The 27906-nt window shown below is 33.9% G+C and overlaps 2 protein-coding genes across 5 annotated transcripts in view; one reads left to right on the forward strand and one right to left on the reverse strand.

Moving 5' to 3' along the window:
- Window positions 1-27906, forward strand: part of LOC135833205 (neural cell adhesion molecule 1-like) — a 623372-nt gene that overhangs the window by 513588 nt on the left and 81878 nt on the right. The gene's annotated exons all lie outside the window — the stretch shown is intronic.
- Window positions 21836-25545, reverse strand: LOC135833190 (uncharacterized). The gene is made up of 5 exons (XM_065346866.1): window positions 25138-25545; window positions 23874-23936; window positions 23456-23776; window positions 22954-23067; window positions 21836-22863 (listed from the first exon to the last, which is right to left on the reverse strand). The coding sequence occupies exons 1-5, from the start codon at window positions 25138-25140 to the stop codon at window positions 22672-22674; spliced, it is 693 nt and encodes a 230-aa protein (XP_065202938.1). The 5' UTR covers window positions 25141-25545; the 3' UTR covers window positions 21836-22671.

Raw genomic sequence — 27906 nt, forward strand, 5'->3', positions numbered from 1 at the left:
ATAGAACCTACATAGAAAATTGAAAACTAATTTTTGTCTTCGTAGAATCCTATTGCGATGGTCACAAACAGCTTCAACAATCACCGTAACATTACCTATAATGAAAAAATACTTAATGATGAGTTATTGAACCTAAAAAATTCATATATTACTTATTACGTATAAATTGAATACCTAATGAATAATAATAAACAAATATTTTAATTTGACAAATTAATGCTATACTAATTATATTAACTATTTTTTTTTATTGAAATATATTTAGAAGTTATAATTTTGACTTTATTAATTTAAAAGATTACATAGTACCTATATACTTTTCTAGCTGCTTTATGCAATCAATTGTACCTTTTCTGTCCACATAGTCGTCTTTGTTATTCAAGGGGGGATCAATTCTTACTATCCGCCGCTCCTGATATGAAATAAGTAAATGAAATGTGTTACTTCAGTGTATTAAGCAGCATTTTATCGAAAAAGAGGGTGAAATATTTACCAATTATGCCAGGTAGGTATTCCATATTTTTGATGGTGAAAATCACTTTTGATGCACTTCTTCTCGGCATTGGGCCATTTTATTTCTCATGGGAGCGAGACTGCTTAAAAAACAGATATTAATCTGCGAATAATGCAGAAGACTGTACTTTCCGATAGGTGAAACAGGTGACCAATTACACAGTACGTGGTGGCTTCATTGTTGCAAAACCATTGAGGAAACCTGCCTAAGATTTTTCTGCACTTGTCACGACGAGGTACTGCTGCGTAATATGCTGATAGGATTCAGAATCGTAGTATTCCTTCTCCAATCTTTCAAACAAATCTCGCGAAATTCTGAAGAATTTTATAAATTCTTGATCACTACCTATATTATACTTGCACAATGGTTTCATGAAAGTCACATATGTACGATTTTGGCTATTTTACATCATTTTGTAAAGCAATCTCAACTTCTATTTCATCGTCATCGCTGTCTTAAAATATCATACTTTTCTTAAAATTTACACATTTTTTGTGATAATTGCATTTTTTTAAATGATTAAAACAACGGAACTTTCTAAATGATTTTTTAAAAAAAAGTAACACACGTTGATAACTTTCAAAATGCAGAAGGTTCATCATGAAAACTAGTAAACAAATGAAAACTCCACAACTTCCTCAGTCTTTTTTCCCATGGAACTTTTTCTTCCACAAAAAGTTCTGAGCTGGTTCCACAGGTTCGCTTAAAGCGTTCTGTGGAGTTTGTGGAGGTCAATCGACCAACATTTTGTAACTTAAACTTCCACACTTCCACTGTGGAGTTTGTGGAAGGTCGTCCGAAAAGACTTCATGTACTAAATATTCTTTATAAAAATGTGGCGAAAACATTTCGTTGAAAAAATTACCTACTTACTGTATACCTTCTAGTTTCCAATAACGCAAGCTGCAAACGTTTTCGGTATGTTCTGCAACTAATTTTAGAAAATTGAGTCAACATTCTGTGCAAATCTCATTGCATGAGCTTTTCATGAATTTTTTCACTGTTTTCATGACGAATCGTGACATTTTCAAATCCATTGTCGACAATGGAAAATTATTAAGTGAAAGATTATACCCTGCCATGGTGACATATGTAGTGGATTTACAAGAGGGTAATACCTCTACCCTATCTTAGTACTTGTTACCTGCGTGTAGCTCGGACCATCACGAGTCGAATGCATACCAAGTAGGCCCCTTCCTCTCATCTTCTCATAGGAGCTGAAGATGCGTGAACCCAAAGGTCGATTTTTCAAGCAAATACTTTCTACTGATAATATGGAAAGTCCCTTTAAAATGCATTGGGCGTTTTACTTGAGCGGTCTGGGATGAAAGAGATTTCCTTTATCAAATGTAGCGAAAATACTTTTGAAAAAATTGCTTACTTTTACTGCACGAATGCTCAATTAAATGGATTTACGCAAATAATAAGCTGGTGTTGCCTTCTAGAACCAACTTTTAAAAATTTTCATCGCCATTTTGTGCAATTTTTGTTAACGTTTTGTGAATTTTTTCATCTGTCATTGACAATTGAAAATAATTTCTTCCGCGAATGATTTCATCAGAGGGGAAAAATCGATCGTAAATAAAATACCAAAATTCCATTCGAGTTTTGCATAGTAAAATCGTGTAACTAATTTCCAGTTAGCTGTCACTTTTTTGTTGCCATTTTCTTTCTTTTTTTTTTGATACGGAATATTTTAAATAGCCTCATTTTTGGAGGGAAACGATCCAACTATTTTTTTACTCGGCTGTACAAATCGGGGCAATTTTTAACTTGGTTAGTGTTTCGAGGCCATTCGGGTTTCAACTCGAATTTCGTTCAATAAAAATAAAAATACGTGTTGAAAAATTTGAAACTCGTTGACAGTCGACACAATCACGACACAAGCCACGCTTTCAGCATTGGCTCTTGTTGTGGTAAAATTGTATCATTCTTAATAGTTTATGGGGAGATTAATTTACTTATGTTTGGGAATAATTTACTCCTTGCAACTTTTTCAAATGGTTTGATGTAGAAAAGCTGTCCAAAGTGAAGTACAAATGATGCAAGTTTTCAAAAAAGTAAAAAATCATCTTATCTTCTTGTTACTCGAATTCAACAAGCTCGTTTAAAGACTGATTTGCGTGGTGATTTAGGTATGGCACGCGCCGGCGATGATCTAGGCGATTTATAAGACGACGAAGATGACGAGCTATTACGATTTGGCGATTGATTACGCGATCGGCGGTTCGATGCACTATTTAATAAGCAATAACTGCATCGGTACTTGAAAATTAAATTGTTGAATCTTATCTCAATTTGAGTGAAAATGTTCTACCATTTCCTTTGAAAAATATTACCTCAACTTCGACTGTTCTTACTAAAGGCATCTGATCAATTTACAATGGGTAAGTACATATTTAGAGTACCGAAATCTAATCTCATAGGTACTTAATACTTTGGCAGACTTTTGAGGATTTTGCATTAGATATCTTGTATTTTCAAAAACTAAAAAAAAAAAAAAACAATTTCTAAAATTTCCATTTGAATTCAATGAATAGACTTTCAGGTATGAAATCTTACTTTTAAGGACGTGGAATAAAATGATAAATCTCTGTAATTATGGCAAAGTTTCAAAAGTAGGTAATTTTTGATATTTTGTCAGTCTTTCCTGGGAGAGAGGGAGGGGATTTCAAGCATTGAGTTCACTTGTTCAAAAAACATATCCATTTGAAACTACGTCTGAAATATCTTTCTAATAAATGTTACCGAAAGTAACCCGATAAAATCAAAGTATCATTATTCAATATTCCTAGTAGAATTTTTTAAAGCAAAATGCAAAATTCCTCTTGCAATCTGCGAACCTAATAGCATTTCTTTCTACATCATTATAAGCAAAATAAGGATGAATTAAACTGTAAAATCTCCGATTCAAAGAAACACGGAATTTTAAAAACCAGTAAATTTAATTTATGAAGATGATGTCACCCTTGCCTAACTCATGCCTCTATTTTCTACCCATTAAACAAATTACAATCTCATCTATTCGTTGACACCGACCAAACGAATGAAAAAACGATAAAAAGATCCGATATCTCAACGGTCAATTCATTTCTCGCCCGATTGGAATCAACGGCCTCGTTTACTTTTTATTGAGCTTTTGAGCTTTGTAGAATACTGGGCCATAGCCTTATACATAGAAGGGAAAAAAATGAGAATAAAAACCCGTTGACACGAGGTATATTACGGGTCGAGCACAGGACGCGGCGACGTTAAAAAATCTCTTTGTTCGGGACCGGAAAATGCGACGACATCGGCGACGATAGATATAATAATAAAATTATCTACAGTTGCCGGCGGCAAGGCGCGATAACATCGGAAAAAGCCACTTATTTCCTTATTTTCAGTAATTTAACGAAAGAAAAGCCATTTTTCGCGCCATATTTGGCATCTCATTTTGCTGCACAAGTATCCACTTGATGGAAGTTATACTATAAGGAAAAGGACTATGATAAAAAGAAAAGCAAAGCTGAGAAAAAAAAAGGAAAAAAATACCGTCCGTGTTGAAATCCGAATAAGTATACGTACGTAGTATTTCGGGGGGTTATGCGAAAAAAATACAGGAAAAGAGGGCAAAAAAGAGAAGATTTCACGACATCGAGACGAGCGAGAGAGAAAGGTTTTAACCCTGTCGTGCTGTTTTCGATAAAAATATGGCAAAACATTACGAGGCTGTTCATCTGTTGCAGTCTGTATGATATTGTACTATAGTCGTGCATGTGGTAGAAACGCGCGAATAAAGGGGCAGGAGGAAGAAAGGGGAAGAAAAAAGCGTTAGAAAAATAATACGAGACTCTGGGGAGATTTTTTGATAAATGAAATACAAGAATGCTCACTTTAATTGTGGTTTAATGTGGTAAAGTTGAACGGGCTGCGGAAAGCGTAATTAAAAGTACATTATTTTGCCTTCGGCGAATCGCTATCGTTCGCTCGAATGTAGGAAATAGGCGAAAGAAACGGATAATCGTATCGTCTATGACAATTTTTATTCTTTTGGGAAATCATAGTACGAAATACTTTTCATACTGACCTTTTACTCTCGCTCGTGTGGCTACAACGTTCCCAATGTCGATGGTACGAAAGGTATAAAATTCTCACGAAACTTATACTATGTGTATACAACTTGCAAAGGTATATATTTCTACTTCTTTACACCTGTACAAATACTCTTAGGTACGTGTAGAAACTCATCGATAGCTTCTTTATATCTCGTTAACCGAATTAAATGAAATTGTCTCCAGATTTTTTACGATTTTCGATTCGTATGTGGCGGTGTTTTATGATGAAGAGATGATATAGCTAAAACCATATAATTTATGTACATAGATAGTTAGGTACATTGTATTGGGTGGATCGTGAAAAAAATCGGCGAGGATTTCAATCAAATTCAGCGGAAGCCTTTATTTAGATTTGAAAGTCATCCAGAAAAAATTTGGGCTTTAGAAATACTGCTGGAGAGGAAATTAGGGTCTTCGAAGAGAAGGAATTTTCGAAACAGTCGTGGTTTTTTCACTTTGGCCCCTACACAACCTGTTTTGGGGAATGGCCAGTTCCAAAAGCTGGTATTAATTTTGAGATTCTGCGTCAACCTGGGCCATTCGTTTATTTTTGATTAAACTCGTGTTTTGAAAATTCACATTATTCAGACCAAAACAAGGAAAGAGTAGGTACCATATTTATCGTTTTTGAAACGAGGAAACATTTTAGAATACAGTGGTGGCCATTTTTTTGATCATTGCTGTAAATTTCCAAAAATTGGAAAAATTTGTCCAATTCATATGGATATTTACTTATCTCGATTTTTTGAAATTGGCAGTAATGGCTAGAAAATTGGTATCACTACACTTCTTCTCAATAAATTAGCAAATTGAACTCTATCTTAAAACTACAACAATATTATGTAAAAACGAATTTGATTCACCGAACATAACTTGAGCTGAAAATGAATTGATGTAATTTCTATAAAGTTTTCAACTCATGTCAGCTCCTTTACTTTACCCAATTTTTAAAGAAAACTAATCTCATTCTGGAAACTTACAATTTCCATCGAGAAAGATCAAAAATTAAAAACAAACATGATTTTATGGCTTATTATGTTACATGGGTCTTTTACCGACTTTTCGAGTATTGTATTTGTTGCGATAGTGAGAGTTGGGTCGGGGAGTGAAACTCTGTTAAAGTAAGAAAATAAAAAATAAAAAAAATCATAAAACCTGTACTTATCTTTAAAATAAAATTTCAAAATTTTTCAAAAATGCAAATTAAAATTTTTGTTTTAAAAAATCGTCAATACTGACGTACTCTTCGTCTTCGCTTTGTTGCGCATTAAGATGTGCATTTTGTTGCACGGTTTCTTCTGTACGAAATGTATAAGGCCAATACCGGCGTACAATTCCTGTACATGATCCTGAAACTGAAAAACAAAATTAACATAACATGAGTCAAAATTAATTTTCAACCATTATTCTAAACAGCAAAAATTATCTGCTAATTTTTGAAAAGGCGAGAAAATTTTACACTTTTTGGAAAAAAGCAAGCCTTTTTTGAGAACTATTGACAAAAAATGACATTTTTCGAAATTTTAGTAAAAAAAAGGTAAAATTTAACTTACAACTAAATTTTGGAGCCGGGAACGACGTACCAATGTGCGGCTGCACTATCCTCTTCCTATGAGCAGCATTGAATCTTGTCAAATGACTCGGCACGGGCTCATCATATAAGTAATCAGGAATACCATTTGTGAATATTACCTTTTTTTCATCAATGATCACATTTTCATTACATGACAAATCTATTATTTTTTCTTCATTCCTATAAAATTCAAACAATATAAAATTAAAGTACATCTATAGGTAGCCTACCTACATTATTAAATTTTTTACTTACTTAATATAAATAATTTTTCAAAATATTGCAATTTTTCGTAAAATTTTTCATCCATCTTAATAAAAAACATTTTCATAAAATCGAAATATTGTGATCGCATATTACTACTACCTATTTTATAAATACCAAAAATCATAAGCAAATGATTATGATTCATGTAAAATTTCAATGCAGTATTTGTCCCTAAAATAATTTTCAAAATATTATCCAAAATCATCGATGAAATAATAAATAAATTTACTTTTCTGATTTTATTTAAATTAATTTAATAAATTTGTTCATAAATTTCAGAACAATTGTACTTACGAATTATTGCTGTCTTCATTTTTTGCTTTCCAAGTACTTAATTTTGCTGATATACCACGAATAGTATACATTTTACCAATTTCTATCTTGGAGTGATGCTTATCACAAAATATAGCAATCTTCTTTATGGCACTTCCGTCAAATCCAGTAATTGTGAAGTACGAATTACTCTCTTTATTACGAGTTTCATATTTTAATAATAATAATTCACTTTTATCTCGTATTTTCATTACAATCGTAACATTTTCGTCGCCAGGTTTCAAATCTTTGAACATCATTTTTTTCCGAAATAATTTTAAACAATATACGAATAATTAACTGATCGACACTGAAAATTATAACAATTCACACTGAAAACTGTAACAACCTTGACATACGAGTAACAGATTGACAATGAGAACTTACTTTATCTTTTGTAAACTAGAAGTGCTTCATTCCACCATTTTTCAAAAATTTGCAATGTTTCTAATACTCCATTAGTGCATTAAAACTAAAAACCTATTTATAACAGCCTTTATCTATTTATTGTATGTTCCAATAGATAAACTCTTCAACGTCTTCTTTCATCAGAAAGCTTACGGTAATATCAACATGTATATTTTTGTTACAATACAAATTCATTTTATTACATCGATACCTCTGATGATACATGTACCTTTACAAAAACAATAATTATATCAAACATTCGTTCGCGAACGATTCACTTGTACGAATCGATTTGTTCGCAAACGATTCTAATTCAGGTTGTCTGGAGTCCAGTTCTTGTCTTTTTCGAGCTGTTGTACGATGTACGATATGTATTCGAATTCGGGTACCATTTTCCCGTCTGTTTGGACGAAATATGGGCGCCGTGGTCCATACATTTCGGTCAGCCTACGGATGTGGTTCGACACACGGATTCTTTTAGTTCGATCGCGTTCAGAGAGGTATTTAAAATAGTGATTAATTTCGGAGATTCGTCCGTCGAATGACTGCTTTTTCGTATCTGCTAGGTATGAAAAGATGATTGTCGTTCTTTCGTTTTCCGTCAGTTTTTCAACCAGCTTATCGATTTCGTTTTTGATTTTGTAGACCGGTAACTCCACGTTTTGAGCATCTTCCATGCAAATTTCGAGGTATAGGAAATCGTCCTGCGGGTGAATCATTTTCAGACAATATTTGTCGAGGTATTGCTTAGGCATCGCCGCAGTTGATAGGTTTTTAAGAAGACGCCTGTTGATGACCCCAAAAAGATGGGTGCCTATCAGAGTCGTCGTTTTGTAATATACGTATTGGTACGGTGCATCATCGGATGCTAGTAGGAACTTACGCCCTGAGTTGTTTTGAGGCGCTCTTAGCAACTGCGCTTCCAAGTTCGATATCGTGTTTATTTGGTTGTTAATCGTCGTCGTCTGCTCGCTGACTTGTTCACTTAAGCGCTGGATCTGAATTTGGTTTTCCTCAATCGTCCTATTTTTCTCACCGATCCTTCTATTGAGATTTTGGATTTGTCGACGGTCTTCCTCTCTGCGTCTTTTTTCGTCTAGGATTGCTTCCTCAAAATTACGAATTTCGTGTTTTCTGCTCTTTAACTGTGAGCGTAGATCAGTTATCAAGATTTTGTTGCCTCTAATCTCCTTCTTTAAATTTTCCTCATTGGATGGATTAGATAGGCGTTGGAAAACTGATCGACGAGGAGATGGTGATTTTGATTTTCTCGGTGAGCGAACCGGTGATCTGCTTCTTCGTTTAGGTGGTACACTGTTTGACAAAGACGATGACGATGAGAAAGAAGACGATGATGACGAGAAAGAAGACGACGATGACGACAGCGACGATGTTGAATTTTTAAAGGATACCGACTTTTTCGGAGATTACGGTTTATACGGCGATTTCTGTTTAGGCGATTTCGATGGCGACTTTATCGGTGCGGAGGTCGATAGTCGATACTCTTCATATGTGTTCTTACCAAAACTAGGATGATATTGCACTTGACGAATTACCGCTTTGAAAATTTTGTCAATTCAATTTCTTTTGTTTCCTCCCATCATTACTCATTACCTATCAGTGCTCGAATCATTTCCGGAAGCTAGAGAGGTACACATCAGGGTGACAACTTCACGTTTTTTCTTCAGACTGGAAAAAAATGTATAAATTAGTAAAATGAAATATTAATCATACTTAAATACAATGCAAGTTTACATTATTTTTTAATAATTGCAGAGCATTAATAATAGCTCCCTGCATTCTCTTTGAATCCATACCAACTATCACTATGGCTCTGCTTGATGTCTTCAAGGTTGAGCAGTTATTCCACAGGATGATGGATTTCTTGATTGCTGCAGGTATTTCAAACATGACTTATCAGCTCGATGAAATCGGAGGTTTATCACTAAGGTCTTTCACCAGCGTGTATGTACGAACATTCTCTGAACCATAAAAATTCGATGTTATGTTGATGTTTCGACACATTTCCTGGCAAACTTGAAGATGAATCAACCCGGTAACCACCAGATCCAATCATGGAAGAAAAGATTGTGTGTAAGTTTGTGGAGTATTTCCTGACACGGGTGTATGATAACCTCATCAGTCATCACTGATGTCAGGAAGGATTACACCCTTGGGGAATTGATGACTTCGCTCGACTTAGTCATCACTCGAGATGAGCGCAAGGAAGATGTCCTCAACTGCTCAAAGGCTTCTACACGTGTCACTTCAGGATAAACTCCACAAACGTACACACAATCTTTTCTTCCATGATTGGATCTGGTACGGTTTGATTTATCTTCAAGACGGTAATCAAATTATTCAACTGGCCGTAGAAAATATTTCCCCTAGGGACCATGTTTTCTCTGAATTCAATGTGTTGCGTTATCTCGGCAGGCATCTGCGGCTGATTTTGAGTTGTCGGAGGTTGGTAAGGTGCAGCCCTGTTATTCTGAAACACGAGAGATTTTAAGCACGAACTACATCGACAGAAACAACAGGTGCGTAAACGTCAACGTCATCGAGCGCTAAACGCTTCATATATCCAAGCACCACGATAGTGCTTTGTAGGTATTATCTGACTTTTTTCTGAACACCCAACGTACACCTAAAACTTTCGTATTCGGAGGTCTCTCAACAACTTTGTACGTATTCATACGAGTACGTTGAAGATTCGCTAACTCAGCCGCAATTGCTTCACGCAACTTTTCACTTTCACTACCAGACACAGCTTCTTCGAACGTCAACTGCGGGCACGCCAGTGGCCATCATTACTGCCTCAACAGGCCTCTCATACTCCTTCGCGAGGTACTCTTCGGTCACATCAACGATTTCGACAAAATCAAACTTCTTTAAAACATTTTTTTCCAATCTTTCTCATCTCAACATTAATCAACTCCAATTGATTCTCTCTTTTTGCACTATTGGGGTACTTCACAATCATTCTGTCCAGGTTTTGTATCATGACATCGACTTCCTGTATTAGAAATAACATAAGAATTTTCTAAACGAAGCTAGGTATAGTCTACATTTTACAAGTATCAGATTTTACCAATAAAACTTGGCCTTTGACTTGATTAATATTATGGCACCGTGCCTCACGATCCCCATCCTGTCTTTCACATCTCACCCTGTAGGATGTTGTGTTGTGATGATAATATGTACGAGTACCTACTTGATACGGGAGCTCTATTATACGTACCAATGTTCTTACCTTCCCAGTATAAAACTTACTTACTGGGCTTTCTTTCTTTAGTACCTAAAATTAATAATTACATAGAGTAAGGTATGAAAAATCGAGTGCAATAGATTCACTGTAAGAACAAATATTTCACTTCGCCGATCACCTTTGCCCATTTTGGAAGCCAATTCAAATTGAAATTTGATTATCAATCAAATGATACTAGTTTAAACTAAATAGAGAATCTCATGAAATGTCCGCACAGGGATTTGGATGGAAAGTGGTCTCAGTGGTAGCCTTTGGCCCTGGTATCACACCATTAAAATTTCAGCTGCCATAGCTCCCACTGTGAAATTTTGAATTTCAACATTTTTAAAAACCACTACCCCAACGTTCAGGTTTTTCCCACGGTGTTATCGTGTGAAAATTCTTACCCACACGATTGCACAAGTGACTTCTTTCATTTTCTCATTTAACTGAATTTTTCATATTACATCTTTCAAAGATTATTCAAATTTTAATCAAAAATAAAGAATTTGAATAATCTTTGAACAATATTGTACGAAAAATTTAGTTGAAATAGGACAAAAAAATATGCCCTTTGGTCAAGCGCGTGGGTCAAAATTTTTCCACGACAACGCCGTGGAAAAAATCTGAGCATCGGGGTAGCGTTTTTTTGAAATTTTAAAATTCAAAATTCCACTGTAGCAGCTGAACTTGAAACTGGCAGCTAAAATTTTAATGGTGTGATACCTGTACCAAGGGCTACCACAGAGTGAAACAAATATTAAAATTTGTATCATTGTACTCACCTTCAGCCATATGAGCTTGCTCTCTTGTCGGCATTTTGTTATACCATTTTGCAGACGAATTATTCCCTTTGTTATTTTACTTTTGGTTGGTATCATTGGACGAATTATCGGCAGCTTTGGGTTTGCGTTAATCCGGACCTCTGAATTTTTGCCATGCTTTATTTTCATGACCCTTTTGATGGCAACGAAAACATTCTTGAAGTTGACCATTGGTGCAGGATTGTACAGTATGACCAAAATCACCACAGGCCGAAGGATGTTATGTTCTTTGCCTTCAAATCTGTATTATGCAAAAACCGTGTAGTACTCGAAAGATGTTAATAAAATTGCATAACTAGTTTGCCGTAAATACGCGAAATCATTCTGGTGGACTTTATGTACTCTCTACTGATTGTGAGAGCCAAATTAGTTTATCGTATCTCAACGAAGCCAAATCCGCGATTCGTGATATTTATTGAAACCAAATACAAGACTAAATCTAAATCTGCTTTTCATTTTTTTTTTTTACTGTAGGAACGCGTTAATGAAATTGAATGAATTATTTATTTTATATGAAATGATTATAGCTGACAATGATATTTTTAAACCCAATCATCAGAATTATTACTTTCCAAGTAAAAAACGACTATCAACCAAAACTCTAAAACTGCAAACAAATGATGCACAATACAAAACTGTGGCAATTTTTGAAGCTCTTTGTCTTCAGATTCTAGAAGTGAAACTAAAAAATAAATTATAAAATGTTGATCATGTCATCAAAACGAGATGTTTGAAGGAAAATCTAAAAGCATTTGCATTAAAGCAACCAATAAGCGAAATGCGAATGCAAAAAGTCTCTTGCAATCAGTGAATAGCCGAAGGCTTATTATTGTTCTGTTATTTCTTTTGCAAAATTTCTATTCTTAATAAAGGCTGTGACTTTCAATGTAAAAAGCTTTGTTATTGTGATGCATTCAAAAGTAGAAAAGTATCGTCTAAAAATTCAAATAATGTCAATGAAGACATTTTTTCTATTTTTTTTTTCAATATGATAATTTTTAAAAAGTAATCTGAACTGATTTGAAGGTACAAAAAGCCCCAATTTTGACCAATTTAAATAAAAAATTGAAAAGTGAAGTAGCATATCAATTTTTACAAACTCCAAAGTTCTGAGTTCAAATATTTGATAAATTTATTGATCCGACCTCATTTATGCTCCCTCCACCCTCATCTCGGCTGAAAGTTCGAAAAAAAATTGAACGAAAATATATTGTGTTGCTTGTTAGAAAGCAATAGTCTGCGCCGAGTTCAAAAGTCTACCAATTTTCTGGATTTTTCCTCTCTTGCTTCCTCCATGCGACACGAATTTTTAAAAAAAGAGGCTCGAAAAATTCCAAAAATATGCTTAAAATGAATAAATTCCTGTCAAGTTCGTAGACTCTAGTAACTTGAGCAACCTGAGCATTCACTGGAATTACAAAGTGTAGTACCGTACAGATTGTATCAATACGATAGATGGTCTAGCAATGGTAATTGAAACCTGCCAACAACAAGCCTGCTGAGAGAAAATATCACCATTTTCACCTTTTGATTCATTTATCAGAACGATAGGCTACTGTTCAGCGATGAGTTGGCAATTGCAGGATATAAGCCTGTAAAATATCCATCGCTATATACGAGACAGGCAGATACCAGGTAGTTTTATGGTACCTAGCTGCGTAAATATAGAAAAGGAAAAATATAAAGGTACCTACGCCGAAGAAGACCAAGAGTAAAGGCGAACTGCGAAGGAAGACAGATGAGGGGAGAAGAAGGGTGAGATTTTGTGAGTAAAGCGACAAGACAGTTTCCTTAATGAAACAACGTACCAACCATAAATTTCGTTTCATTCGATTCGTTATCCGAGTGAGCTTCTTCTCGGCGCTCGGTGGAAATTCATTCGGTGTCGTGTCGCAATTGCGAGACCGTTTTCTGCTCATTAATATGCAAATAATGCTTTTCTCGCAACATTTCAAGTCATTTCTAATGACGCCCAATGTCCCTTGAGCAGGTTTGCTTGCGGTTCGATGGTATATTCTGGGTCCTTTAGCGTTTACATTATCGTCGAGACGTTATCGTTCAACGATATATTTATCCTAAGACGATAAATGGATTTTGTTTTAATTCGAAGTCATTACGTATTATACTTACGTAAGGTCCGAATACGGATCTGCGCGCGTTGGTTTTGCTGCGAAATTATAATAACTCGCACCAAGCTGCTAAAATATACGTATACGTATCCCATCGTATGTTGAGGCCCGGAAGTATATACGAATCTGCGAATAAAAAAGAAACCTTTTCCGATTTGGATACGTCACCACATAGCGACCAATAAAATTCGCAGCCTTTGACTTTGATTAATATTATGGCGCCGTGCCTTATAGTATATCCCCATCCTGTCTTTCACGTCTCACCCTGTAGGATGTTGTGTTGTGATGATAATACTAGCTGTATTTATACGTACCAAGGTTTATTGTCGAATGGAACATCGACTATACGTTTTATTAAAAATTTTACGATTAACCGAGCAACTTATTAGAAAAACAGAACGTAAATTTGTTGTTATTGTGTCAACTTTATAAGCGTTGATCGCGCACCCTACGAGTTATATGGGTTAGAAAATCACTTTGGTTGGTGTGGCGAGAGATTTTATACACGCTATTCGCAAATTACCAGATTCTCCGCTGTGTTCTATCTTTTTTATCATTTAGTTTAGTTGAATTTTGCTGCAAAATGTTCCAGACATGACGAGTCGGATGTGTTGGTTGGCAAAAAAGGCAGTCGAAATTGATTTATTGGATTTAAATTAGACCCAAATAAAAAAGATGACGGGGTGCTCATCAATTTCTGCATCGATCTGTCTATCAGTGGCCAGAATTTTTTAACCTGAATCTCGGATTCTGCCAATGATGGTATCAGTAGAAATTTTCACAAGGTGTTTTCAAAATTTAAAGCTTTTATTTGTGTTTTTCTTCAATTGTGAACACATGTTAAACCCTGTGATGGAAAAAGATGAACTATCTTTGTCGAGGTTCAAAGATGTTTTGTGAATTTGTTTAAACCTCGCGACGAAGAGAGGATCTTTTTTCATTGCAGGGTTTAACAGTGTTTAAAATTGAAGAAACAACTAAATAAAAGCTTTAAACTTTGAAAACACCTCGTAAAAATTACTCGAAATATGAAATTCTGATACTCACTGATAAGAATGCTCACCAAATTGATAACGTTCAGAGAAACCGATAGGCAACCCGCTTTACGTCAACATCCTTCTTGAGTAGTTTTGTAAATTGAAACCTCCACTTGTCAATTGGCACTTTGCCTTCCCTAACAGCGACGATTGGAATACAGTTCTATTTATCCAATGTTGAATAAAATTAACTTACCAACTTTTTATCGAATGCCTACCTACTACGTAACACTATCAAAATTTATTATGCCACGTTTCGCCTTTAAAAATTATTATCTACTATTAATTCGTCATTCAATACTTTATTATTTATTATTTTTGTTTCAGGTGAGTGCCTACTCATTTTTACTAATGAAGTAAGAAAGTACAAGTATGATAAAGAGTAAGTTGATTGTTATGATTTATACAAACAGGTAGAGGAATATATTCTTAACGCATGCGATCATTCTAATATTTGGTCAAGTTCTTCAAATAGACTAAATTGTTGTGTGATGTATTTGAATTATGCCCATGCTAACATTTCCGGTCAATTCTTTTCAGACTTGACTAACTTTCAGTATTCAAATCGAGTGAATATGTGGCTCTTACCTCTTGAGCTGACAAATTGAGTACCTACTTACCGAATGTACCTATACAAAAAGAGAAGAGACGATACTTTTTTGCTACCTATTTTTTAGAAATTTTAGACTCAAGTGAAGTGCTCGCCGTTACTTTGTTGAAAGCATAAATAGCCAACATGCGTCAAAATCATCCAATTCGGCATCATCTCGAACTATCCATTTTACGTATCCTACAGCCACCTTTTTTTCTTCGTTTGGGAATTCCAAAGCTACGCATTTCTTGTCATCTTCTTCTGATGAATTATCCATGTTTCGCAACTCTTTCGTTTTTTAACCGTTTCTATTCTTTTTAATTCCTCGAGTTCTATTTTTATATCTACCAAATGTTTAGCAAATAATGGAACGAACTTGAAGGTCTCTATCGCTAGAATATTGTAGATAAGTTCCCCTTCTCTGAAAGTAGAAGGGGGAAAAATGAAATATTTGATGATTTGAGGAGACAGCAACTCGAAAAAAGTGTAAAATAGTTGGGTGAATCGTGAAAAATAAACATCGGGAGGGGGCGGGGTTGACTTTATTCAATTCATTCGCGATCGATTTTTCGGCTCTGATAAAATTATTCGTGAACGAATATGTTCTTCAATAGAAGAGCTCTATTCCAAAGTGGGTTGAGTCATTTTTTCCTCCAAAAAATGCGTTTAAAGTTTTTGATGCTGAAATTTGTTCTATTTCCAAAGGTCAGTGCACCTTTCCTTTCTTTGGACATAGAACAATTACTTGTAGAAAAATTTACTTTGAAAAATCGATGACTTAACCCACTTTTGAAGTAAAAATCCTCGTAAAACGTGCCTTTTTTCAAAATGACTTAACCCACTTTGGAATAGAGCTCTTCAATTGTTGCCGATAGTAAATTTGAAAATGACACGACTCGTCATGGGAGCAATGGGAAAATTAGAAAATTACTTACAGTATTTTTTTAAACAAGTAAATACATAAATCGGGTTATTTTGGTCTTCCATAGTTTTCATGGGGCGTATTAGCGCAGTGGGGCCCCACTTCCTTCTGCGCGGCTTGACATCGTGGCTCATATTGCTTTCCATGGTTATTCGTCAGGAACTATTGTTTTGCTTGTTGTTTGAAGTATTGATATGGTCTATTTCGGGCTATTAACCAAGAGGGGTTGCGGACTCAGCACCATAGTAAGAAGAAGGATCCTGAGATATTTCGGGCATGTAGTACGCCAGAATAACCTAGAGAAACTCACTGTTCAAGGACATGTGGAAGGAAAGAGGTCAAGAGGAAGATCGCCCACAAGGTACACGGACCTGATAAAGAAGGCTACAGGACTCACCCTGGGAGAGTGTACCAGAGAAGCCGAAGATAGGGAAAGCTGGAGGGAGCTAGTTGGGGGCGCTCCATAGTCACGATGCTCGGATTCGAGTGAACGACGAAGAAGAAGAAGATTTTGGTCTATGTTATGGCTTTTATTTTTTTGGAAAGTTGGAGTGGGGTTCGATAGAAATTGTAAGGGAACCTCAAAATACTGCAGGAAACGTTTCACATCCATGACTCGAACCATATCCAAAATTTACATGAAAAATTGAAAACAAAAATCATAAGGTATATTCACTTGAAAGTGAGAACACGGTTTCTGAATTTTTTTTTTTTTTCTGGTTATTTGGACCTTTAGTACATATATAAAATCGGATTATTTTTCTGGTTATTTTGACCTTTAGTGTAAAATCGGATTATTTTGGTAATGTCATGCAAACTCCCTGCAGAACAAAAGAAAAAAAATCAAAAACTGTTTTATCGGTTCTTCTAAGTGGATTCAAAAATTTTTTTATATATTTTGTTATTAATGTGGGTAAATTTTAAAATTTGAAATCTTGGTGGAAAAGTGATGCTTCAAGCCAGAGATCCTGTAAATTTGTCCTTCAGTCTTTTGAGGTTTCCCCTCCCTGTTTTTATTGAATCCCTGCTTCAGTTTTTCAAAAAAAACAAGACGACCGACCCTAGTGACCTAATGCGAATTTTTGTCAAATATTGCACGTGAATTTTTTTTAAATCAGCGAACTTGACATAAATTGGAAAAATATGTAGATAAAAATTGTGCACATAAAAATATAGGTACTTACTGCCACCAAAATATTGGAAAATTTAACGTATCGTTTATCAACAAAGTGGATCTGTTTTCAAACGAATTGTTTACGTATAAATTGATTCAATTCTCAGTGAATTGTTCGTGAGAGTATTAATTCATTTAAGGGAATCATTCATGAACGAGAACGAATAAATTATTTTTTTGAAAGAACCATTCGATAAAGAATTGACCCAATTTTTATATTTATATGAATCAATTCATTCGCGAACGAGTCACTGATACAAATCCATTCGTTCGCGAATGATTCATCAAAAATGAAGTAAGTGAATCGATTCGTTCGCGAACGAGTCACATACGAATTGATTCGTTCGCGAACGAGTCACATACGAATCGATTCGTTCGCGAACGAGTCACATACGAATCGATTCGTTCGCGAACGAGTCACATACGAATCGATTCGTTCACGAACGATTCACTTATGCGAATCAATTCGTTCGCGAATGATTCACTAAAAAATTCAATTCATCAACAACTATTGATCAATTCGTTTGCGAGTGATTCACCTAGAAATCAATCTATTTGTTCAATCGCGGTTGTGAATGATTCGATTCGATTTGGTTCACTTCGCTTGAAAGCAGATCAATTCCTATGCAATTGATCCCTTTGCGAATGATTCACTATGAACTCAATCAATTTATTTAATCCCCAATCGTTCGTACGTAAATGATTCGATTCGATTGTAAACAGATCAAATTTTGACTTTAAAGAAGGTGAATTCGCTTTAGGTTACCTTATTTTCTGTTTCATAATACATATAAGATTTCTCCACTTTTGAATAATAACTAAAGATGCACTATTAGAAAACCTCGAGTCTCTGATTTGGTGCCAACGTAAATACTGCCTTGTTATTTTTTCCTCTCTCTGGAATGGTAGAGACTAACATATATTATCTGCCTACCTGTAACGATACTTGAGAAATTTCTCGATAAATGTCCGAGAAAAATTACCATCAGGTATTATAAGTACCCTGAATATTACTCCAATAAAGCCTTTATAATACCTGAAAATTTACGAATATGTCATAACCGCGGAAAAATTCCTATATCAATTTATTTTTATAGCTCATTTAGTACGAGCCACGTTCCACGCTCTCCATCCCTCTTACCCTTGCTCGGTGTACTATAAGGTACATCTTGTAACATTAGTCTCTTATACGAGCGTGTCATTCGGTTAAAAATTATTTTTAAAAATATGACTACATTAAGTTCTGTACATAAAATAAAAAAAAGAAACCAGGGTATAAAAAATATACGAATGAAGTAGGAGCTGGTAAAAAAAAAAAGGAAAAAGGAAAAGAACGGCACTTTGATCAATGTTTTAAAATTTCGAATTATTACTTAAAAACTTTTTTCACATCGCTCAGGTGTTAGGAGGAAAAAAAAGTTTGGTTTATTTTTTTCTCTCGTATTTTTTACACGGTACGCGACGCGGCCGGCAGTTTACAATAATTTTTTATCGCGCTCCATAAAAATGTCTGGAAAGTTGCGAAGATGGCGTATACAAGTTACAAAAGTTGCATTTTAAAACGAAACGACTGGATGGCTGTGTGAGGGCGGTGTGGCACCGTTTGCAGAATAAGTTTAATCCTTGAGATAAAGTTAAGAGTTTTCATATCGTTTACACATAGAAGAGCTTAGCTAATGTATTACCTCTATGCTTATTTATACCTTCGAGCTAATATCGTTTCTACTTTGTACCATTTTGTATGTAGATACCTACCTATATACCTTTCCAATAAGAGCCCTACTAGACGAAAGGCAAAAAAAAAACTATGGGTATCTACTAACTAATTTGTAGTAGGTCGTAATATATAAGACTAAATACCAGTCGGTTTAAACAGCTGATTTATCTAGTTAAATACTGGCGAAATTACAAAGGTAATCGCTTTTACGTGATTGGGTCTGGAATCGGCATTTTTCCAACATTACGTACTCGCAATGTATATAAATTTCTCATTAACGTCATGTCAACGACAGGTTGATCAAAACCAACCAACGATGCTGAAATTCTAACCGTAGGTAGAGAGAGAGGTGTAGCAAGTGGGTAGCATTACCACATGCAGTATCTAGGTACCTGACCTGCCGCTTTACCTATCCTAGCGTTTAATTTGTGAAATGTATTTCATGACTTTGTGGCTGTCACTAATAAAATTATATGAAGAAAAGCTAACCACGGTACATGCGATGATAATTTTATTTATTATTCGTACTACAGGTACCAATCAGCTCGTAATGGAGTTAGAGTAAAACTTACCTACGTAGTCAGCAGAAGCCACTCTGACGCGGATATTATTTATGGAATGTTATTTTATGTTGTAATATTAACTCCATTATTTTGTTTAATTATCCTATATGGTATAGATAAGATTGAAAATTGACGTGAAGTGATGAGAGAGTATCGTGTATGGTAAAGTAATGCGATACAAATACATAGGTACCTAATTCGATTAATGTAATACTTAAGAGGAACTGGATACATATACTGAAATAATTGAAAACTGAAAGTGAAACAAAACTTTTATTTTCCAGTTTTTCCAGCCCTGTTAAAAATTTAAAACCAAAAACCAAGAAAATCGATTAATTGTGCACTAAAACAGAAACCTAAACCGAATCTGAAACTTCTATTGGAAAAAACTTTCATCTAAAATCTAAAGCCAAACTGAAAAAATATCGTATTTTAAAATGGATTTTTCCCCGAAAACTTACGAGTAATGATGAATTTTATCCCGAATACTTGTGTAGAAACACCCCAGATAGAAACTCATTTGACTATAAAAGCATGAAAAGTGACTATCCAAAGTCTAGCGAAAATGTGACTGATGCAACAAGGTACCTGCATTCGTAAGTCGAAATTCGAAAAATGAGCGAAGAAAAAGCTGGTGGGGGTTTCATTTTATTGTAGTGTTGCCTGTAGTGTTAGTTTCAAAGGTCTCACAAGTCACGAGAATGAGTAGTTCTGATTTTTTTTTTAATTTGTTCAAGTTCAGCGAAAAATTGTGGTCAAAGGACCCCAACAAGACGTACGAAAAGTTTAGAAATTTTCAACTTCTCTGGTGAGAGCTCGAGTTCAACCAGCTTGAAAATTTTTCAAATGCTTCAAAACTCTGTTTTCAATTGTTTTAGTTCGATCAATCTTTTAACGATTTGAGTAGTTGGTCTAGGTACCTCCATATCATCACGTTTAAATTATTAGAAAAGCTCGATGTTCATTTTTTGTCAAGTTCAAGAGTTCTGAAAATACTTGACAGGTAGTTTTTTTTTTCCTTCGAAATGTGATGATTCTGTGATTATATATTCGTACCTGAAAATTTGCAACTTTTCTCACATCTTGTGGTGGTTATTGGGGCATATTTTCTGGTCTGAAAAAAAAATGAAAAATGGCCCGCCGTTTTACTGACGTTACCTAATTTCGCAGTTTCAAAACTTCAAAGAAGGCACCAAAAATATATGTTTCGATTTTCGTTGAATTTCAGAATTGAACGAGTTGTGATTGATTAGTTAGAACTTGACTATATGTAAGTACCTACCTATACATAAAAAGTGTTCGGGAAATGAGAATTTAATTTCTCGACGAAATGAAATTATTGAACGGAAGCTAAATTATTAACAGGATAGGAGGTTTTAGCAATAGCAACGGTCAAAATATTGGAATGAGTTTGAAAATGTTTGAACGAAAAAAAGCAACTCTACATAATATGTAATAAATTTTAGTTGATTGTCCGACAAAAAAATGTAGGTTATTCGCCCTGCAAAAAATCAAAAATTGAACAAATTTGAATACAATTTTCAAAATTTGTGATTTTTTAAAACAGGTGTTGCTTCCCTTACTTATAGAAAAAAACTTGAAATTTTTTCGAAAACTTGCAGTTTTGCATCAAGTCTTGATGATATTGGTAGTTTTACTGCAAGTTTTGACGATATAACAACAAGTACCTAATGAAAATAATTCTTTTAAATTTAAAGTAAATAAAGCTGTTAATCTGTTAGTAAAATATATTACTTATATTGTATGAAATTTACAAAAACCTAACAATCATATATTATCTAATTATGTACCTATTACTCGTAGCATTTATTCAGTTGGTTTCTATTTTATTTGGAGGAGTGCTTCTGCTTATAGAATAACCATTTTCTGTGTACTTGACAGCGACACATTTACTTTCTACCATCGATGGTAAAATTGGCAGTAATCGACTGTAAGAGACTTTTCCACAATTTTATAAACATTTCCAAGCTTGTGAGGCAGCAATACACCGCCGGAAACTTGCAGTTCCTTTTCACAATAGTTCTATAAGTCGAGAAATACTGCCATTTTGATTTGAGGTACTGGCTATGAGGACAATTTTTTTCACACTTACCACTTGACTGTTTGTGGGTGTGATAAAACGATTCAATCTTTTTACCATTGATGATGAATGATGATGCATGATCAACAGCGTGTATTCGAACGCCTAATTGATGATGAAGCTTCACATCACTTCCATATTTGAGATATTACGGATGGCAACTTTTAAAGAGATTGAAATTTTTTCCTTTTTTAGAATTCCAATTAACTTTACATCATCTTCAATACTAATCATTTGAAATCTTATTACTTTCAAAATATGCTTCAAAGTCGTAAAAAATTTTTTACAACAATTCCTTTACATTTTCAGAGCACAGCTTCGACTTGAATATTTTACAGGACAATGTTTCTGCTTTTTTGCGCTTGAGAAATCGTTTGTAGATTTGTTGTGGCCTTGTAGCACGCCTCGGCTATTGTGAAACTTGTTTTTGAAAACACCATTGTGATGTTCATAGCAATAAAACGTGCTATGGCACCCCTTATCAGAATTTTTTCGAAAGGGCCAAGAAAATGTACTTGATTTTCAAAAGATGAGTGGTTCCTGGTGAGAGCAAAAATAGGGTCATCTTCACTTTTTACCAAAACTTGAACTTAATATTGATTAAAAGGGCTAATACGAGTATTGAGGAACTTGAAAAATTTGTAAGATGTGTAAATAGGTACTTACCTCTATTTTATTCTTGTTCTAAGAATTTTTGAAGTGGTGCGTTAGTTATACTTACCTGCTCACTTGAAAAATTGAACACTTAAGGTCAATTTCCACCAAAGATTCTTGAAATTCTTTTCATGAACTCAAATTTGAACGAAATTAGATTTTTTTCTTTAACATTTTTTTTTCAAAGTAATAGATTAATATTGGTCGACCAATTTTAATATTTACCTAAAATCGTAGAGAGTATGAGGTGCTTGTTGAAGTCGAAAAATTGTATAGAAATTTTATAGTTCTAAGATCACGTGTATTGGATGATAAAATCAATACAGTTTACAAAATAAGGAAAAGTATTTACATAAAAAAAAAAAATAAAAATCACGAATTTAAAAAAACGAACGAAAAACAAGAAACTGGGCTATTATAAATATATACATAAATATAAAAATAAAATCTCTTTAAACTAACTTAAAACTTATGTAGGTAGGTACTTAAAATTAATAAAAATATACAAAAATAAGAAAAATAATTTACATAGAAAATATATTACATGGCATACGTCCTAATGACCCTCTTCGACAAAGACTGGCATATTGGGCATCTTCCATTATTTTTGGTGAGGTTGGTCGCGCAGTCAATGCAGCAGCACTCGTGCTTGCAGTCGTAAAAAATGGAGTTTATTTCGTTCTTCACGCAAAGACTGCATTTTTTGGTGGTGGTCAGTTTGGCGACCCCGTTCTGAAAAAGTTGAAGACAACAATTAATAAAATATTATTCTATAGGTGTTGAACTTGGACATAATAGAATGTGAGGAATATTATAATTTACCCGTTGAATGCTGCCAGATGAATCGATGTCCGAGATCATTATGCTGCAATTCACTGGGATTGTGTTACTGAGGGATGCGTTGTTGGGATTGTCCGCCCTAGAATCGATCATTTTCTGTCAAAATAGAAAAAAGTTGAAAGAAGTTGATTAAAATCAATGTAGGTACCTAGTATTATAAAAAATTAGTTCGTCATAAATCAAGTCGAATTATTTATATTAAAAAAATGTTGTCTTCGAGGAAATGAAGTTGGGAAAAAATTATCTAAAAATCAAAATCATTGGTACCTACAGTACCTATGGGGTAAAAATGAAATCAAGAATTTGATATTCAGATGGGGGGATTAGATCCAGAACTTGGAGTAGTTACGTTCATGAAAACAGATTTGGGAAAATAGTCCCAAGATCACAAAACCATATTTTTTAAATAAAAAATTAAAATTTCGATTTTTTCGGTGTACCTAATTTTTTGGTTTTTGTTAGTCATACTCATAAGCAAACTCACCAAATCAGCCAATTCCGTATCAATATCTTCTACTTCGGCTTTTGCATTGCTTATGGTGCTCTCCGAAAAATACCAAAGGGCAAGTTCTTCGCGTTCCGGTACATCGTAATCAGGGGTACGCATCTCTTCTATCACCGCCTCTAATTGGCCCACGGTCTGTTCGTATCGAATTTTCTTCTGCATCACTTCTCGTTCGACTTTTTTGTACTCCTTGATCATTCTTCGGAGGTTAATTTTGGTTTCGTGAAGTTTGCTGCGTGATTTCGCAACACGAGCCGATGCCTTTTGGAAGTTGTTTGTTCTCGTGTTCAACGCCAACATCTGTTGAATAGGAAAAAATGAACATGAGCATAAAATATGTACTTATTAAAAGAAAAAAAATTTGAATGTTTCGTATAACGAAAATAATTTTAATTACCAAAGAACCGGTAGATTGGTTTCTTCGCATTTTCCATTTACGTTCTCCGAATGCATTGAAATTCTGTGAAATCAGAAATTGAAAATGATTAAGAAAATGCTAGTTTGAAAAATAAAATTTTTAACATAAATGTAGGTAAGCATTTCGATTTATTCCTATCTTAATTTTACTGAAAAACGAAAATAGTTCCGAGTTTCAACGAGCAAGTAGGTATTCAAAATTTAAAAAAAAATGATACTATCATTGACGAAGTACATATGAAAATTGAAAGTATCTGTACTCGTAGATTCATTCTTACTCATCTGTGATTAACTCTAGTTTCTCAATCTACGTTGAAATTAATTTAAAGAACAATCATTCGATCCAGTTGAGAATTTACTTTTCATTAATCACCTATTGCCAAATATCAGGAACAAGGTGATTTAAAAAAAAAAAAAATAATGAAGCTGTTATTGAAAGATTTGTTGAGTTGGTAGTTTTGATTCACTTTATTTTTGAAAAAATGAAAAATAGTAGCGATATTGAAATATTAGGCCTGTATTGTTTTTTTTTTTACATTTGAGTGTAGAAAGAATACATCCCGGTGGGTAGATTCAACTGAATTGAATTTGTATTGAAATTCAAATTTTCAGCCAAACGATTTAAAAACTGTTTCTTTAAAAATTTTCTCGTATTTTTTTTTTTTTTTTTTGAAAATAGTCGAGTAAGTAGTTTGAAATTATTCTGTTTGAAGTAATTATTCGAATGTTGAAAAAAGGAAATTGACGTTACCTAGCTCGAGAATTTTTTTTATATATAAATGAAACGGACTAGATCTACTTACCCTATAGCAAGCAATTTAGTGTCGAAAATTTCTTTTTTTTTTGAAAAAAAATCGTAAAAATTAAAAAAAAACGAGCTACTCTTTAATATTCTTTCATTATCCCAAAATTTATTCGTAGGTGCAGCAAAACTAAGAAATATTACTGGAATTAAGTAAAAGTACTCGGCTTTATTTGCTTTTCCAAAACTACGAAATCTTGCGATCAATTTGAAAACAAATCAATAAAAGATCAAATGACTTCTAATTAATTCTTCACGAATTCTATTTTTTTTTTTTTAAAGAAATGAAATAAAATGAATGCCTATATCAACACGATTACGAGTACCTACTATACTCATTTGGATTTGAAAAAAAAATCATCAAATCATTCATCATAAAATCACATGGAAAAATTGTCACTGAAATATAGATAATACTAAAGTTGAAGTATTTTTTACATACCATTTTTATACAACTTGTGTTAACTCCACGACACTTGTAAAAACTCAAAAATCGAACAAAATCACGAAATTCGCACTTAAAACTCGAACCCAATATAAATTGAAAGTAACTATCTACACGATCTCGTCTTGCAACAGAAATAATTTTCACACGTATTTACGAGTACATAAATAAAATCGTCTTCGAATGTTCTTCGTCGAGAATGAACTACAAAATGAGCATCGAGGTATATGAGAATTTCTTTTTATACCTTTTCATTCACGATTTTTCAGCTCTGACGAATTTTTCAATGGAAAAGAGATAAACATGCAAGTTTCATGAATATTGGGTATATGTGAGCAGTGGCTATTGAAAATAGGTACAGTGATTCTGTTATCTTGGTTGTTTGTGGCGAACAAAACAATGCCTCCGTATCTGACTCAACGTGAACGAGATTCATTTCGACGAATAGGCATCCTCTATACCTGCGAACAAAAGGATAGGATTCAGAACAGGTTACTTGGTACAAAGGTGAACTGAACGAGAGGTACAAAAATGTTCAAAGGTCAGCTAGGTATTATTATTGTTCCGAAAATTTTTTTTTGTTTAGCGAAGGATTTTTGAAGATGATTTATTACAGAGGAAATGAGTAGGCGAGATAAATTTTTCTACAGTTTAAGTAAACACGTGGATGGTTGTCAACAGGTACCGGAAGCTGAATAACAATTGATTTCCAAATTTTTATTTGTACAAGACGTTTGGTATTCTTGGTCTATTATTCATGATGAAAGTAAAAATTCTCGGAATTATGCGGTGCTGTCGATTTTTCAAGAAGTTATCGATTAGGTTAGGTATTGATCATTATAATGTTCATCAATTTTAGTTAAAAATTGAAATCGACCACTAATCTGTGTATTTGGTAGGGAGTCCTATTGAAAAAATTTCAAATAGAATAATGCTAGATTTTATTGCCACATTTGGAATTTTTGAAATGATACGAGATTTAATGTACCTACTACGTATGTACTTTAATCACAATTTTCATCAAGATGAAGAAACTTTATCATTAGATTTTTATAAAATTGGTGATTACTGATTTCTTTTTTGGTTGTATTTCAGCTAAAAATACTTACTTAGCTGTAGCTTTGGGTCATTCCATTCCAAATCGGCGGATTTTTACACGATGGGTCTTCGATTTAAAAAAAATTATATCTTGTGTAGAGGTCATCAAACGATGACGAATGACGCAAACCGAACATTTTTGCGATTTTTTTGGAGGAGCTACGGGGCTTCAAAGTTCTCCAAAATGGCCAAAAATGGAAACTTTCAGTTGCAAATAGATCAGGTTTTACGTGGAATAGAATTTTGAACTGTTTTCAAATTATAGTACTTTGAGAGGATAATTGACGAATGATGTCAAAATCAGTGTTACTACTTTCAAAAACCTAAAAAAATCGATTTAAAAACTTATAAATTTTAATACATATAATCACGATGTCCACAAGTTAGAACTCTGAAAAATTCTCAGTTTTAGTCCTTTTTCTGTAAAATGACGTCCTTGGACGGACATTTTTTTTATTTTCGAAAAAAAAATTTACAAGTTTGGCACTTATTGCAAAAATACCACCAGAAACCTAACAAATGTAAATTTTTGCATTTTTGAGATATTTTACCCATGTATAGACGAACATGTGAAAATAATCCTCCCCCCCCCCCATTTGTCAATAAATTGACAAGATATACTCACCATTTTTTATGCTAAAATTTTGTTAGTGAAACATACTGGAAAAATGTTGCCTCTTTTCACTCTTAAAGAATTATTGCACGAAAAATAGTTTGTCTCGTCAATTCGTTGACAAATTGTGAGGGAAGGGAGATTTTTTTCACATGTTCGTCAAATTGTAAAATATCTCAAAAATGCAAAATTTTCATTTTTTTTAGTTTTGTGATGGTATTTTTGTAATAAATGCCATACTTGTACTTGAATTTTTTTCTAGAAAATGAAAACAAATGCCAGTCCAATTTTTTTAAATGTTAATTAAAAGTTTTTAATAGATAGATTTTTTTAAGTTTTTGAAAGTGGTAACACTGATTTTGACATCGTTCGTCAATTACACTCTCAATGTACTACGATTTGAAAAAAATTCAAAATTTTCAACCACGTACAACCTCCGATTTGCGTCATTCGTCATCGTTTGATGACCTCTACATATGAACTGATTTTTTTTTTTTTTAATCGAAGACCGTCGTCGTGCAAAAATCTGCCGATTTGGCATGAAATGACCCTATAGCTTTAATAAATTTTCCCATGACTTTTTTCATAGGTGATTTTTAATTTTATCGTCAGAGAAATTTAAAAAGTCATTCTCACTTTTCATCCAAATTCAGTGTGAAGAAAGTGAACTTACCTATCTTACCATTTATCTTCTCGAATACGACGACTTTTTTTCTTTTTCTTAGTTATATATTTTTTTTTCATACGAAAAACCTGAGCTACATTGTTGCTCTAATCGTTTCATCCAATCATCCATGAACGTGGAGTGGTTAGCAGTGCATTATACTTACTGCAGGTACCTACGTACCTACTTGAGAAATTGAAAAAACTTAGTGTTCTTTTTCTTGAAAGTTGTGTTTGATTTTAGTCGAAGAATGTATTCTTTGAATTCCCACGAACTAATTTCGAAGAAAATTTGATTTTTTTCTCAAAGTTTTAATTTGTGCAGTATGATCGAATTGAAACCCCTTATTTCTTATTTAGCTTTGTTCAACACTCGCGTTTCGATAGATAGG

The sequence above is a fragment of the Planococcus citri genome, chromosome 1 (genome assembly GCF_950023065.1).
Source record: "Planococcus citri chromosome 1, ihPlaCitr1.1, whole genome shotgun sequence".
NCBI lineage: Eukaryota > Metazoa > Arthropoda > Insecta > Hemiptera > Pseudococcidae > Planococcus > Planococcus citri.